Source organism: Branchiostoma belcheri, unplaced genomic scaffold, assembly GCF_001625305.1.
Source record: "Branchiostoma belcheri isolate BF01 breed outbred unplaced genomic scaffold, Haploidv18h27 scaffold9, whole genome shotgun sequence".
Taxonomy (NCBI): Eukaryota; Metazoa; Chordata; class Leptocardii; order Amphioxiformes; family Branchiostomatidae; genus Branchiostoma; species Branchiostoma belcheri.
Genome location: NW_017804575.1, coordinates 4,637,914 through 4,654,825, shown reverse-complemented (window position 1 = coordinate 4,654,825; position 16,912 = coordinate 4,637,914). Strand labels below are relative to the sequence as shown.

Genomic DNA, 16,912 nt, shown 5'->3' with positions numbered 1-16,912 from the left:
GGCCGAAAAAAAACAAGGTTCCCACATTTTTTAATATTTTGACTCCATCATTGAACAAATAGTTTTGATTCAGTAGGAACATCACATATACACAGCCAGCGTCACATGTCACTGCATCAAAGTAAGAAACAAAACATTGGATCAGAGTCTTGTCTTGTCTCCTCTCTTCATATTTATCTGCCATCCACCTTCCGGCATGGCAACAGACATCTTTGTCCATTTTCGGCATGTTGACTACTGTCAGAAGGCAACAAAATTTCTTGTTTTTTTTCCAAAATCAGACGAAAATTAATCGCCGCGCTGATGTCATCCATAAAATTTACATGCTGTGGCCTTAGTTGGTACATAGATCTGGTCTAACCAATACAGTACTCAAATAGGAAAATACATTAAAGAATGTTTCAATCTTAGAGAATGCATGTTAGAGAATAGTTAAACCCTTATTTTTACCACTTATATATATTCTGTATGTAATTTGCCACATACATATATTCTGTACGTAGGATGAAGTTATCCATAAATGTATTTAACTTTGTTAGATCTTTAGTTCTAGAAGACCATACAAAAGTCCCTGTACTTTTTGTTGCATGTGTCAATAAAGAATCTCCTTTATGTAAGAAGCTTATTACTGCAGTAGAATTTCAGCAAATTCTCGACAGTGCATAGCCCAACACTAATATACGCGTGATGTAACGTGTTGGGCTTTTTTTATCACTTAATCTCCAAGCAGATCTTTTGGTGACTGCAAATACAGAATAAGATTGGCCAGGCTGGTGGCGAAATAGTAACTGTCTGGCAAACGCATACAGCCTGGCCAATTTGATTCTGTCTTTGCAGCCACCAGAGGATCAGCTTGGAGACTACTGTGGCTCACAATGTCACCATTGTTCTTATGTGGCGTATAATTTTGGCCCTATCTGATGTCAATTCTACCCCCCTTTAGACAGGAAACTACATACAGCCCCTGTTACTCTGCTTCATGGCACACCCTAATGTCTATTATATTTGGTATGAAGTGAGAAAACAAGCAAATCATACATTTGGCTTATCCTTTTTTTTATTGATTCCATGTACACCATATGGTGCTGCCATCTGCCAGTCGATGCGTCAACTCGAGCTCTGGTCAGTTGTTAGCAGAAAATTGCAACTACTTACTGTAGCCATCTTGCCATACGATACTACGTATACCCTTCCGTATTTTTCATCATTTCTGGGCATATGTAAGACATAAAGATGTTCAATTCGTTGTCTACTACACGCTGAGCTGGACGTACATAAAAGGGATACCACTGGCTCACCGTCATATCCCAAACATCCAAGATGGCGACGTTCAAATCTCCCAGAATGCTCCTCATTTCCTGGTTTATTTGGTCAGCCAGCCAATCCGACCCTTGTTCCACTTCCCTGTAGTTATAATGGTGCCGTGCGTTGCACGTCTTTACGATTATTTTGGTTTCAGGATACTTCTTGTGAAGTTCTTGAATGGCGGACCTCACTTCGCCGCCGTGCCGCGTGCCTGCGAAGCTGGTGTGTTGCGCCGGCCGAAGGGCGGTTATACCGGCTATACAGATGCATAATTTATTAGGCAATGCAAGAATAGCCTTCTTTGTTAAGACTGGATGGATAATATGATCACCTACTACAATACATGCAAATGAGGATCTTATTTGCATAATCAATGAGAAATATTTACGATTCATCAAAGCGTAAAGGTTGACATCTTTTGGCGAATGTAGGAGATCGTTGCACTCTAGTATCTAATCTCATATTTCAACACAACATTAAAATGAATGCATTAATATTGATTTTACGAGGGACATCAGCGTTGTCACGAGATGTTCGTAAACACAGTGCAATTACGGAATACAGTACAATTTTACGGAATACAGCGCAATTTTACTGGTATAGAGTGCAATTTTACGGAATACAGTACAATGGTATTAGTATACAGTGCAATTTTACAAGTCTACACTGCATACTACGAGTGCACTGTTTTCCGTAGAATTGCTCTGTATACTAATACGATTGCAGTGCATTCCTTAAAATTGAACTGTATACGTCTAATACAATGGTACTGCATTCCGTAAAATTGCACTGTATTCCATAAAAATTGCACGGTAAATTCTGGCACCCCTGAAACACGGACAAAGATGGCGGAAGGAGGGGTGCCCGAACTTCCGAGTCAAGAGGGCGGCCTGAAGTCTTACAGTCCACGCCGGGACTTCTTATTCACCAGTGAGCCGAGGGCATACACTCCCTTGGACGGCACAGGAAGGTACGGTAGGAATAGGGAAGTCACAGGGTCCGCCACCGTTAGAATTTTCAAGGCCAAATGCAGGAACCACCTCTCATACGACTACTAACTTTTGAACATTTTTTAACCTATCAGACTTTCCAACCGTTCCATCCTTCCTCTTCTCTTTTGACTATAGATATTTCTATGATTACTATATTAATTTGATGATGATGTGTCTTCGATATTGTATAATGCACTGTTATGTTTTGCTATTTGGATATTCGTAACTTGTTGTTAGGTCCTGTATATTGTATTGACTTGTCCTGTGTTGTGTTGTATGTACCATTGGCAGCCGCCACCAGCCTTTAGGCTGCCTGGCTCCCACTTAAGCTTGTAATGCATTGTGGCATCACCAATAAATGAAAATGAAATGAAAATAAATGAATAGGGTTAGGGTGCTGGGAATGTACCTTGGTCCAACCTACAGGTTTACAGGTAGTGATAACGGTATGTCTTGTGTTTTATGTATTGTGGCAACCCAAAAATCGACTTCAAATTTCACATCCCAACCCGTCAGGCTCAGTTCAAATCTTGTGCCCTTGGTACATGTAAATGCATGCTTTTTACACGAATTCCCTCATTCAGGCGAAATCAGTATCAAATACTAAAACTAAGTTTATACTATTCTTTGTTTTCAACACCAAATCGAACGCAGTTTTGGGACACCCAGAAAAGTCTCGTGCCCAATTTAATTGTCTTGTGATAAAAATGTTATCGGGTGCTGTCATAGCCTCGCCGAAATATTTACGATATAACTAATTCATGTTACTGTGTCTAAATATGTATTTTAGGCATGATGTTGACTCTAATGTTGCAGATTTAAGTACATAGCGACTTGTGACAACCCCTGCATGGTATACATTGGGATATGTATTAAAGAATGTCTAGATATTAGAAATTCCGTCAATGCTTGTGGATGTAAATGCTCATTCCCATCCCATACTAGCCACACACTGTTGCGTTAAGCCTTGGTCACAACCCGCCGTACGTGCTTTTTGTCCGTACGTTTTTTGGGAGGCTACGTCTGCTACGTTTTTTCTGAAAACGTGGGGAAGGAGTGGCATCAACGCAAGTCACTCGCACGGTTGCACAAAGTGTAAGAGTGTGGTCTGCACGCCAAGTCTGGCCGTGAGCGGTTGCGTGCATCGTACGTTGCGCAAGTGGTAAGTGAGTTGTACCTGCTTACAACGTACGATCTCTGTGCGATTGCAACTTTACCGTAAGGAGGCCGTACTCACACGTGGTTCTTCCGCACGGCACGTACGGGGCACGCGCGTCGCTCGCACTCGCACGCACGGGTGGTGAATCCGCAGACCGCACGTAGAAAAAGTTTTATATGCACTTAAAGTTCTACGGCGTGTCTGCGTGCTCCCAAATCCGTAGGATTCCGTACGGAGGCGGTACTCACCACGCACGGATGTCCTACGTTTGTCCACGTTTTTGCACGTAGACAGCACGCAGAAGCACGTACGGCGGGTTGTGACCGTAGCTTAAGGTAGGATACTCTGGTGAAATTGTACTTATGTACCAGCTGTAGATTATTTATCATTCTTTATTATTTGGTGGGCCGGACTCTATCCTTGCAGCCAATTTCAATTTGCAGTGAATTGTGAGGAACTTACAATTATTTGGGGCTTAATCGCTAGGGTCTGGAGCGAACCCCATGTGCGGCCATAGGGCTAGGACTGTAAGGTTTGAACCACTCACACCGGAAAGGTCCCCTACTCATTTCCATAAGTGTGATGGGTTCTTTATCGTGCGTGGGGTGTGGCTCTCCCCAAACACGGGACCTCCATTTAACGTCCTGTCTGAGGGACGTCCCTAACCGAAGCTAGGTACTTATTTTCACCTGAGTGAAACGAGGAAAGTTGTGTTAACTTCGGTGTAGGATTCGAACCCGGGACCTCTGGGTTCTGATGAGTTGAACACTCTGCCGTTACGCCACACGCCCCCACTAATTAAAGATGCCATACTTTGTACCATGCACAATATTGTTGTACAATAAGTTATTATGATTATTGAATAGCAAAGTTCTTTCTATCACAACCATTTTTTTTCAAGCCGACGTTTCGATGACCTTCTGTCATCTTCATCAGGGCAATGGTTTACTGTGCACTGACACTAGATGTTACTTGGTGCATAGTGAGCTGGCATAGTGCACTAAAGGTGTTACATAGTTCATAGTGCACTTAAGCTAGTTTTTTTCTGTTTACAATACATAGTTCACATGTACAATTACACTACGTTCCGGAATGTATTGTAAACAGAAAAAAACTAGCTCAAGTGCACTATTGACTATGTAACACCTTTAGTGCACTGTGCACATCTAGTAACATCTAGTGTCAGTGCAGTGCACAGTAAACCAGTCAGAATTGCCCTGATGAAGATGACAGAAGGTCATCGAAACGTCGGCTTGAAAAATAAATGCTTGTGATAGAAAGAGCTTTGCTATTCAGTCGTTTACCAACCTGATGAAATTATTTACGGATATTGTGATTATTGTTTTAGGCTACGATCCAAGGAGCGTGTGTTTCTTGAGGCGGTGGAGAGAGGAGACAAGGCGACCGTGGGGAGATGTCTCCAGCCTCCTCATCCGGTCAACGTCAACGTCACTTCCGGCCTGGGCCGCAGCGCCCTGACCACGGCAGTCACCATGGAGAACGCTGAGATAGTAGAACTTCTCCTGAAGCAGGTGAACACCACACATAGATCGCATTTCTAGTATGTGTGAGGGCTTTTTCATTCAATTCTTTTTTTCCATACCAACATTGCAGACATACAAATTAGAACTATATCGCTGCCTGAATGGCATTGGTATTTACATCATTACGCTAAAATAAGCACATAACATTATTTCATACATATATACATAAATATATACACTACTTATATGAACAGTACATCCCAGGTATGACAAGTTTATACAGTCTGATTGTAGAGTCTGATAGACTGATGTAGGAACGAGTTCTGGAGCCTTTTTGTTCTGGCTGGGGGGATAGAGATAGTGTTTTTGTTTCCAAGAGAGCGTCCAGAGAGACAGGGACAAAATTCTTTTGTACATGCAAATTCGATTTAATTCAGTGTTATACACACTTCGAAAACGAATGAAGTCATCTTGTATCTTGTATGTTAGTTTCTAAACTTCTTTCAGGATGGCATCAGGATCGGAAGCGCGTTACTGCATGCCATCCGGGAGGGTGTGTATCGTATCGTGGAGATGATGGTCAACCACTCTAGGTGAGACAGTTATTACCTTCGCCAAGAAGGTTATGTTTTCAGAGCTGTTCGTGTGTGTGTGTGTGTGTGTGTGTGTGTCTGTAAACACGATAACTTGAGAATGCCTTGATGGATTGTCTTGATACTTGGTAGGTGGGTAGGTCTTGATGAGATCTCAAAATGATTAGATTTTGGACCCCCTAGCGGCTTGTTATGGTACTGAAGCTGAACTTCCGGTTTTGATATCTCATGATCTAGACATGCTATGGTGATGAAATTTGGGTGGTAGGTAGGTCTTGTGCTGGGGAAGAAGTGACGTGAGTTTGGGCCCCCTAGCGGCTTGCCCTGGAACTGCATCATTTGGCGAAGGTATGAGATCGGGGAATTCTAGTTCACCTTAAATTTGTTAGGGGTCGCTTCATGCATCCCTCAACATATTTTTCTGTCCGTTTCGTTGCTTTCAAACGCAAGAACATCATCCTGACTGTCATAGGCATATAACATATTTAATGTCTTTGAATGGTAAGTATCATTACCCTCCTTTGCAGACGTTCTTGGTGGGGTCGCATGGCATGTTTTTTTTTTTTTTCATTCATGTCTAATGTGCAAATTAGACAAGTGTGTAAATCAGTCCTCGAGATCCCCCCAAAACGAACGAGACCGCACCGGGAACGCAAGTGCTAGCCCTTGTTGTTTGAGTAATGTTAGGTTTTATTCGACATTAGATCTTATTCAACATATTTTGTTTATTATTTATTACTTTCTTGTACTTTGCATGCCATACATTGTACCATGCGCAATTGTCGTGCAATAAAGTTCTTTTGTAAAGGAGGCTAAAGCATAATCTTCAACAAGTAATTACTGTTTTTTTTATTATTATTTCAAACCATTTCCCAGTATGACGCCTGCTATGCTGGGTGCTGGGTGGAGCTGTGTGAGTCCTGACTGTGAAGATTTCTCCCCCTGCGTGAGTCCCGTCATCCTGGCCGCGCAACTCAACCAGTTCCAGATCCTACAGCTGCTGCTGTCACAGGGCGCTACCATCTCAGACGTAGGGGTGTTAATCACCGCCGTTTGAAATAATTATACTATTAGCATAACATGCCCGTCGCCGGGGAGAGAGGGGGGTTGGAAGAACCCCAAAACAAGGCTCAAATGTCCACTTTTTATATAAAGATCCAAGATTTTCCCTTAAAAAAAGGTGGACTGATTTGATTTGGAAACCTTTAAAAAAATTGCTCACTTTGTCATTGAATAAAGTTATCATAATTTTCCCTTTAAATCCTCTAAAAACGCAGGAAACGGCGCCATTTTGGAAGGTTCAAAATTTTGTTCAAGCGCAGTTTGAAAGGCAGCAGGTCTTTACAGCCTTCGTTAGGATGGGTGACCCCGATGATGTTCAACACGTGACTTTGAATTTACATACACTTGACTCTATACGTGGTTCAAAAGTGCCTGGGAATATGCACCCTTACCCTCCCGGTTCCTTTTCATTGGTGGTTACTGGTCCCTTTTATATTATTTTCAAACTACTCTAGGCACAAAAGATGTTAAGAGATACGTGTCATTTCCTTCTGCAATCCAACAGAGATTGTTGTTTAAGTGGATGTAAAGGACATTGTGCCCATCAGTTATTGAACTTACTGGTGAATCGTGTCAAATATTTTTCAGCATTTTGATTTTATGTATCATCACTAACCTAATGGAGAAGGCACAGTGAGCACTGAAGACATGTATGTAAACTAGAAATGCCAATATTTGCTTTGGAGCAAATACAGCGATGGGTTCACCACATTTTACGACATGGCAGGAAAAGAATGAGAAACACAAGGGAAAACAATGATTTACATTGATATAACTATAATATGAAGTAACATACAACTAAAACAACAGTTGGATAGCTATTCCTTACTTTATTGGTTAGGATTTTTAATTGCATAATGCAAACTGTTGATTTTCAAAATAAATAAAAAAACGTTCATGCCCCTCATTCCAATGCTGGAGCAGAAAAGCTTGAAATACCTACCAAAACACTTGAATAAAGACATACTGTCAGTATGGAAATGCTCTGTGCAGGTGTTAATCAAGTTAAATCCCAACAGCCAATCAGCAAGAAATGCTCTGTGCAGGTGGAAATGCTCTGTGCAGGTGTTAATCAAGTTAAATCCCAACAGCCAATCAGCAAGAAGTATAGAGGAAAGCTGCATGCCTATTGGTTGATGCCCTGCATTCCATTGTGATGACTCATGCCCAGACGTGGTAAACACGGCACACTAGTAATACATTTGCTATAACACAGCCAAAAAACTCAAATAAAACCATTCTAAAAGCCTGTATCACAAAAATTTAAAAAACGCCTAGGGGTATTTGCCCACTGTACCTCCATACCAAATTTCAGGACCTTAGGCCCTAAAATGAAGAAGCTGAATCCATTTAAAAAATGGCAGGAGGAGGAGGAGGAGAAGGAGGAGAAGAAACATCAGAAAAAGCAATATGGGTTCACCACCACTTCGTGGTGTGGTGAACCCATAAATATAGAGTAAAGTACGTTGTACATAATAGCATTTTTTCTAATTTTTTATATCCATATCATTACATAATACCTCACTTGCTCAAAAGTTTCCAATTCAAGGCTGTTGTTGTATTCTTCAGTCATCCATTCTTGATAGTTTCACTGCACTTAAAAAAAATCCTGTCTTCCAAACAACCAGCCATACTCTACAATCAACTGTGCCCGGGGATCACATCAACACACTTACAGAACCAGATATGCTACTCGGAACACCTTCAAACTAGACAAACCAAAAACAAACAGCACTAAAAAAGCCTTCACGTACAGAACTACTGCAGCATGGAACTCTCTACCACATGGGCTGCAAACAGTGACATCACATTAGAAGTTCAAACAAGATCTACTAAAACACATGAGGGACATGAATAATTAGAGCACATACGATGTTACACACTTGTTTTCTTTTAAAATACTATATAATGTAAATGTATATGTAATTGTACGTGATGTATTGTTATGTCTTACATGTATGTTCCCTCTCCTGCAGCTGGAAGAATAGCTGCCACCCTCGGGTGGGCAGCTAAAGGGGAACTTTTCCTCAATAAACCTCCTCAATATAGTTAGTGGCTTTAAAATCTGTTTGTTCGTTTCAGCCGCATATGCCAGGCTGCCACTGTAGGGGGTGTACAGACAGCAATAAGAACGACAGCCTTCGCTACTCTATTGTCCGGATGGAAACCTATCGGGCCCTGGCGTCGCCATCTTGGATCTCGCTGACGTCATCAGACCCCATCCTGACGGCGTTCAAGCTCAGTTGGGATTTGCGTCACCTAGCGACTAATGAGAGGGAATTTAAAGAATCGTATCTGGTATGTTAGTGTGGTTTTCTACCAAAGCTATTTGGCTGGTTAGTATACTACGATACGTTTGGTAACAGTTTGGTAGTAAAAGTGTAGAGGGATATGGCGAAGTGATTGCAATTGAGTTGTTTATTGCAAATTCATGCCCGAGGGCTAATTGTAAACAGACATTGACAAGAAAAATGTGGTGATATATGACTATTTGCTAACACATGAAGTTCTACGTGTACGATATACTTATCAAACCTACTAACTCTACTTAAATCTAATAACGTTGGTATATATACAGGATAAACAGTAGATATGCAATATATGAACAGGTAAGAGGAACAAGGCAACTGCTATTCTAATCTATTCTATTCTATTCTATTCTATTCTATTAAGCTATTCTACAATGTATATTTGTGAAATTCTTGTCTAAAAAATGATGAGCAAGTGATGGAAAGCACTTGCTAAGCATCATTTATGCAGATTCCAAAAAAAAAGTTTACACAAATGTCTGTGCTCCAATTTGTAACCACTGTTTACAGAACTTGGCGGAGCAGTGTCGGAAGTACCCTGTAGAGCTGCTGGACCAGTGCCGCAGCTCCGTGGAGCTCAACACCATCCTGAACCAGGTAACACTACTGAACTCCGCGGATAGGCGACTGGGTATCTTCAACAGTAATTCTGCAAAAAACGATCTAACGAATGAAAACAGTTTTCCGAAACCATAAATTCAAGCCACAACTGAAAGAGAATCAAACTCACGTCCACTGGGAGGCAACTTAATTCGATTTTTACCTTCGCCAAGAAGGTTATGTTTTCGTGGCTGTGTGTGCACGTGTGTGTGTGTGTGTGCACGTGTGTGTGTGTGTGTGTGTGTGTGTGTGTGTCTATTAACAGCATAAGTCGAGAAGGCTTAGATGGATTATCTTGATTTTTAGTAGGAGTCTATGTCTTGAAGAGATCTCGAAATGATTAGATTTTGTTGTTTCTGGTTATATCTTTTTGACGTCGAAAATTTGACTGGTTCTCTCAATTTTCCTTTGGGCATTCTTATACTACATGTGATATTTACACGGAAAAGAGGCCGTAGACACTGCGTGAGAATTTAAATACTAACCATCAAAGTGCGCTCATATTTACCTCAGGCCTGTGATGAGGATGAAGACCTGGATGACGAGGAGAACGCAGAGGATGACGGGATAGATGAGGACCATCAGGGACCCAGTCTGTACCGTCTGAAGCTGGCGCTCAAGTACGAACAAAAACAGGTCGGCGGGCAACATTTTTAATTTTCGTTTATTGTCAGCTGTTTCTTTGATGAAGATTGATATTCACAATGGTAAAAGTACATATAAAGGAGTGTGTAATTCAGTTGGCAGTGTTAAATTCTTCTTGTTCTTTTACTACAAATAAACCATTCATAATAAAGCTCTGTTGCTAGTAATGCCATCAGTGTATTAGCAGTCATCATTATAGCAGCGTCCAGTATATATAACAATTAGCATGAGGAAATGGTATCTCACCGCAGTTCGTAGCCCACCCCCATTGTCAGCAGCTCCTCACAGCCATGTGGCATGACGGCCTGCCCGGCTGGCGCAGGCGTAGTGTGCTCGCCAAGCTGCTGGTGGTGATGACGCTGATGACGTTGATGCCGATCGTGGCGGTGTGTTACGTCATCTCCCCGCGAAGCCGCATGGGAAGGTTCATGCGCTACCCCTTCATCAAGTTTGTCAGGTCAGAATGCTGCTTTCTTGTATAAGGAAAGCTTTTAGGTTAGTCATCTGTTAGGCCACAGCATGTAAATTTTATGGATGACATCCTTCACAGACTCCAAATCTAATGCGAGCGGGCGAAAAAAACAAGGTTCCTACATTTTCAAATTTTGGCTCAATCATTGTACAAATGGTTTTGATTCAGTGGGAACATCACATATACACATCCAACATCACATATCACTGCATCAAAGTAAGAAACAAAACATTAAATCAGAGCCTTGTCTTGTCTCCTCTCTTCATATTTATCTGCCATCCACCTTCCGGCATGGCAACAGACATCTTTGCCCATTTTCGGCATGTTGACCGCTGTCAGAAGGCAACAATATTTCTTTCTTTTTCAAATCAGGCGAAAATTAATGTGCGCGCTGATGTCATCCATAAAAAATTACTTGCTGTGGCCTTATGATTATATAGTAATAATTTTGGTAACGCCTTAGGGGTGGAGGCAATGACAATGTAAATTCGGGGCCCATGTAACTGATGACCCAGTAACACCTAGCTCCAGTGCACAGCAAACCAGTCATATTAGCTCTTATTAATATGACAGGCGGTCATCGAAACGTCCGCTCTTGTTAAAGTGGTTGAGAATAAGGAAATTTGCTATCCCAAAAAAGGGATATATCCATTCATGAATTTGAAAATAACGTTATTTTTTTAGCCAAGCGGGTTCGTTCGCGGTGTTCCTGATCCTGCTGACCATGGCCTCCCCCCGGGAAGAGAACATGACCAACAGGCGCGGCCCGCCGCCATCCACCGTGGAAGTCCTCATCGTCTTCTACGTAGCAGGTAAGCCTGGTTCTGAGTCCCAGTGTTTGAATCAATAATCATTTTTCATTCTTCATCTTTTCATTAGCCTCCTTAAGGCCTTTGCAGGCGTTCCGGGTGCGATCGGCGTTTTTTTTGGGGGGGGGGCTGATTTTTTTTCCCGGTGCGGTCGGCGTTTCTTTTTTGTGTGTGTGTGGGGGGGTGCTGATCATGATTTGCATGCTATTACCTGTGCATGTTCGCACACAGATCTCGCGTGCTTAGAACTCTGTCCACCTTCCCAAGTAAACCTTTCATGTAGTAGTTGGACCTGTACCATCTCGGCTTGTTTCGATTGCTGATGGACCATAAACTTTTCTGAATAAGGAAAAAGATTTCTTAACTTGATTTTGTTGAATTAAATGTTATTCCTCAGACATAATTTGTACTGTGTTCAGTTGTTTGGCCATACATTGTACCATGTGCAATTGTCGTGCAATAAAGTTCTTTTAAAGGTTTTTTTTCATAATCTCACACGCTATATCCGATTCCAGGTCTGGTATGGAGCGAGTGTAAGCAGCTGTGGAACCTAGGTCTGTATCTGTTCATCAGGGACTACTGGAACTGGTTGGACTTCATCATGAACTCACTCTACCTGGCAACCATATCCCTCCGCGTGGTCGCCTACGTCAGAGTCACCACAGGTGGGAGACGTCTCTCTCAGGCTACCCCATTATTTGATTAACTAATTCAATTTAAATGCACGGAATGCTATTGGAACCCCATCCCATTTGTTTCTTAAAGCCCATTTTACACATTCACGAACGTCCCACGAATTCGTTCCCGAACACCAGCCGAACAGGTCAGCTGGTCTTTCTGACCAGATTTAAGCCACACCTACCTTTCGTATGTGACGCAAAACGAATCTTAGTTAAATTGGAGTCAAATTTGATTCCTGAACACACCCCGAACACTGTTACTTACAGATGGTTAGCTTGTGTTTTGCTGACTTACGGTCGAAAACCAGCAAACTATGATCGAACCTCCCGAACGCCCCACAAATGTTTGAAACATTTGTAATCTTTCGGCTGGCGCAGCTGAACCGCAGCCGACCCAGCCGAACGCCAGCGGACCCAGCCGAATGCCAGCCGACCCAATCCTAACCATGGTTGCCCGGCGTTCGGCTAGCGTTCGGGAGGCCAAGTTCGTGAACGTGTGACAGGAGCTTTGTAATTACGTTCCACTTCCATCCCAACCACCAGTTCAATGATATATCGCCCCCACACAAGGAATGGACGTCCCCATGGCAACGGAGCGGAAGAACTGGCCGTCGGACGATCCCACTCTCATCTCGGAGGGGTTGTTTGCCGTGGCCAACGTCTTCAGCTTCTTCCGTGTCATCTATCTATTTCAGAGTTAGTGTGTTTATCGTTTTTTCCCCATATGATGTGGATATTATATATATTATCTATTATATGGATGTCATCCATATAAGGAAATCAACATGGCCAAAGGGGGAAAACATGGATAAAAAGACGCATTGCTACTGGTTCTTTATTTGTCCTTTCTTCCATTACCGATAGCTAACGTCTGAACTGAGTGAAGAGACTCTTCTTACACAACCAAGTCTTTTATTCAGCCGACGTTTTGGTGACCGTCTGTCACTTTCCTCAGGGCAGTTCTGACTGCCGCCTTCCTCAGGACTTGGTTGAGTCTCTTTACTTAGTGTCTTACCATCCTGATCTGTATCTGTATAGCCGGTATAACCGCCTTTCGGCGTAACACACCAGCTTCGCAGGCACGCGGCGCGGCGGCAGCTGGCTATATTACACCGATCGACTTGTAACACCTAACCCTTTAACTTCTAGCTCTAGACATCGTTTAAAGCTATCTATTGACAATGCCCCTATCGCTACTGTACTTGGTGACAGTGAGTTCCACTCTGCGATAGTTCTAGGAAAGAATGAATTCTTGAACACCTCAATCCTCCACCCCAATTTATGTACACAGCAATGGGTATGGCTACCACAATTATTTATGGATATGGGTCAACGGTTATATGTAAATTGCTGAGCAGGTGCGTTAAATTATGCCAATAGACACTGACCAATATAGGGCAGTCATTGGCATGTTTTCTGTCGGCGTATACACTACTTGCAAGTTTAGCGTTAAGATTGCTCTCAACCTAAGTATGAGTTTGTCATATGTCTTAGTTTGTATCTCTTTCATTGTATTATTACTAGCGGGAGACATCCATCCCAATCCGGGGCCTTCGTTCCGCAAAGATGTTAATTTTATGCATATTAATGTCAACAGCCTGGTAGCTGGTACGAAATTGGATGAATTGTCCGATCTTGTAGTTAGATTTAAACTTGATGTTGTGGCTATCTCCGAAACGTGGTTGGGGGACTCTGTTGACTCAGCGGCCCTTGCCCTTGAGGGTTTTCAGGCTCCGATTAGAAGAGACAGAAACCGACACGGTGGAGGCGTCCTGATTTATGTATCTGACCAAATTGCATACCGGAGACGACTAGATCTGGAGCCAAAATCTGCTGAGTGTATCTGGCTCGAACTCTTTGCGGGATGTTCCCGTATTATATTTTCTGTTTATTATCGTCCACCCGGCCAGGACTCGAGTACTGCCACTGAATTTATTGACTCATTTACCGACTCGGTCTTTGCAGTTGGGTCATCCAACCATGACGCTCTTATAATTACAGGTGATTTCAATGCCAAGCATAATGCTTGGTGGGCCCTCGATCCTATTACCCCAGTCGGCTTAAAACTTTACCAGGCTTCAACTATGTTAAACCTTACGCAGGTGATTAGCGAGCCGACATGCGATTTGTCACGCTCCCCCTCTCTAATTGATTTACTTTTTACTGATAGGAAATCCCTTGTTAAATGCACCTCTGTTTTGTCTCCTCTTTCAGGATGCCACCATTGTCCCATTATTACTAGATTTAACTTGTCACTAAAGTACCCACGTCCGTATGTTCGAACTATCTGGGACTACCCCAAAGTTGATCATGAATTATTAGCTACTTTTTCGTCCAACACTGAGTGGAATGACATTTACTATTGTTCTAGCGTTGATGATGCATGTTACAAGCTGGTTGATCTTATCCTCCTAGCTAAAAGTAAGTGTGTTCCCCATAAGAACATTACTGTAAGACCGAGAGACAAACCTTGGATGTCTTCCAGGATTAGACTGTTAATGCGTCGACGAGACAAGATTCACAGGAGAGCTAAAATGTTGAACAATGCTTCACTATGGTCATTATATCGTAATGTCAGAAATAAAGTAGTACGTGAAATTTCTCTTGCTAAGTCGTCCTATAACAACCGTCTCGTCGACTCACTGACAACTTCTCCTTGTTCCAGTAAGAAATGGTGGCACATTGTTAAATCCTTTTACTGTAGTAAAGTGTGTTCTACTATTCCACCCTTAAAGTCTGGTCATACCTATGTAACCGACTCTAGGGAAAAGGCAATTATGTTTAACAAATATTTCTCTGACCAGTCCACTATAGATGACTCCAAGTCTAGCCTCCCTCGACTAGATTTTCTTACTGATGTCCGCTTCTCAGAATGTTTTACTACACCTGAGGAGATTGAACTTTATGTCTCTTCCTTAGATGTATCAAAGGCATGTGGCTATGACAATATTGATAACCGTTTCCTAAAATTAATATGTCCTTATATATCTGATAAAATCGCATATGTTTTTAATTTATCACTTTGCCATGGTGTCTTTCCCGAAGCCTGGAAACGGGCAAATGTGGTTCCGATTTATAAAAAAGGAGATCATGATGATGTGTCAAACTATCGCCCCGTTTCCTTGCTACCTTGTTTGTCAAAAATCTTAGAGAAAATTGTTTATAAACATTTGTATAATCATCTGATGTCTCAAAACCTTTTGTATACTCTTCAGTCGGGCTTTATCAGAGGAGATTCGACAGTTAACCAGCTTATTTGTATTACCGACAAAATTTTCAACGCTCTTGACTCCAACAGAGAAGTCCGAGCGGTTTATCTTGACTTTTCTAAAGCCTTTGATAAGGTCTGGCATAAAGGATTAATTTTTAAACTTCAAAGAAACGGGGTAGATGGTCCAATTTTAAATTGGCTCTACAGTTATCTTTCTGATAGAGAACAAAGAGTTGTTATTGAGGGTCATTGTTCCGACTGGAAACATGTCAGCGCAGGTGTACCTCAGGGTTCGGTACTTGGGCCCCTTCTGTTTCTTATTTACATAAATGACATGGTGGATGGCTTGGTTACCTGCCCCTACTTATTTGCAGATGATAGCTCCCTTCTGGACATTGTAGACAATCCCAACTCTTCAGCTGATCGACTTAACTCTGATCTTAGGAAGATATCACGCTGGTCTTCGACCTGGCTTATGGAGCTTAATCCGCTAAAGACTGAAGAGATGTGTTTTTCTAGGAAATCCAATTCTCCAGACCATCCCCCCATTATACTTGATAATTGTGTTATTAAATCTGTTAAAGTTCATAAGCATATAGGAATGATACTTACCTCCACCATGTCTTGGGAAACTCAAATTTCACATATGATTGCTAATGTATCCAAACGAGTGTCCACTCTCAATAAGTTGAAATTTAGATTACCACGCACTGTACTTGATGCTATTTTTAAATCTTTTATTCGACCTCTTCTTGAATATGCTGACATAATATGGCATGGATGCACTGTGTATGATTCTCAACGATTAGAACGAGTCCAATATGAATGTGCACTTACAGTTTCAGGGGCTGTCAGAGGGTCTTCTTACTCCTCACTCCTTGTTGATTTAGGCTGGGAGAGACTCTCTGATCGTCGCCATGTTCACTCACTGATCATGATGTACAAAGTAATCCATGGCCATACCCGTCAGTATCTCAGGGACATGATCTCTCCCGAAGTTTCTTTTTCGACTTCATATGATCTTCGTAATAAATCTAATTTACGGCTACCGCTTTGTCTTACAACTAGGTATAAAAAGTCTTTCATTCCATATGCTACGCATCACTGGAATGGTCTTGATGTAGCTGTTCGATCTCTGAATCTTTCATTGTATAAGAAGTACTTAGTAAAGTCAGTACGTTCCCCTTTTTACCGACATTTTAGCATTGGCCCCAGGTACACCTGCGCATTACTCACGCGTCTCCGCATCGGGACCTGTAGTCTTAACCACAGTTTATTCTTAAGAAATTTAGCCCCTAGTGCTGCTTGTATCTGCGGGTCTCGTTGTGAGAGTGTCATACATTTTCTTTTACACTGCCCTTTATATAATCAACAAAGAGTTACCCTACTCAGCAATCTCCAGAATGTGGTAGGCTTTGATTTTGATGTTTTCAATATGTCTGAACAATTGTTATGTGATATTTTACTTAGAGGATTACCTGATTTATACTATGATACAAACTGTAATATCTTGCTAACCACTCAAACTTATATTGTTGATACCAAACGGTTTGTACTCGATTGATTTATCATATAGCCTACTAAACATTTC

General features: G+C 41.9%; 1 protein-coding gene across 1 annotated transcript in view; it reads left to right on the top strand.

Moving 5' to 3' along the window:
* The first annotated feature begins 2,150 nt into the window (after nucleotides 1-2,150).
* LOC109487654 (transient-receptor-potential-like protein) overlaps nucleotides 2,151-16,912 on the top strand; it is a 22,437-nt gene continuing 7,675 nt past the window's right edge. Inside the window, exons 1-11 of the mRNA XM_019791658.1 lie at nucleotides 2,151-2,275; nucleotides 4,805-4,988; nucleotides 5,448-5,533; nucleotides 6,410-6,563; nucleotides 8,678-8,893; nucleotides 9,415-9,501; nucleotides 10,051-10,140; nucleotides 10,401-10,606; nucleotides 11,306-11,433; nucleotides 11,946-12,095; nucleotides 12,681-12,806. Coding sequence (XP_019647217.1) covers nucleotides 2,151-2,275; nucleotides 4,805-4,988; nucleotides 5,448-5,533; nucleotides 6,410-6,563; nucleotides 8,678-8,893; nucleotides 9,415-9,501; nucleotides 10,051-10,140; nucleotides 10,401-10,606; nucleotides 11,306-11,433; nucleotides 11,946-12,095; nucleotides 12,681-12,806 — 1,552 coding nt within the window. The remainder of the gene's footprint in view (nucleotides 2,276-4,804; nucleotides 4,989-5,447; nucleotides 5,534-6,409; nucleotides 6,564-8,677; nucleotides 8,894-9,414; nucleotides 9,502-10,050; nucleotides 10,141-10,400; nucleotides 10,607-11,305; nucleotides 11,434-11,945; nucleotides 12,096-12,680; nucleotides 12,807-16,912) is intronic.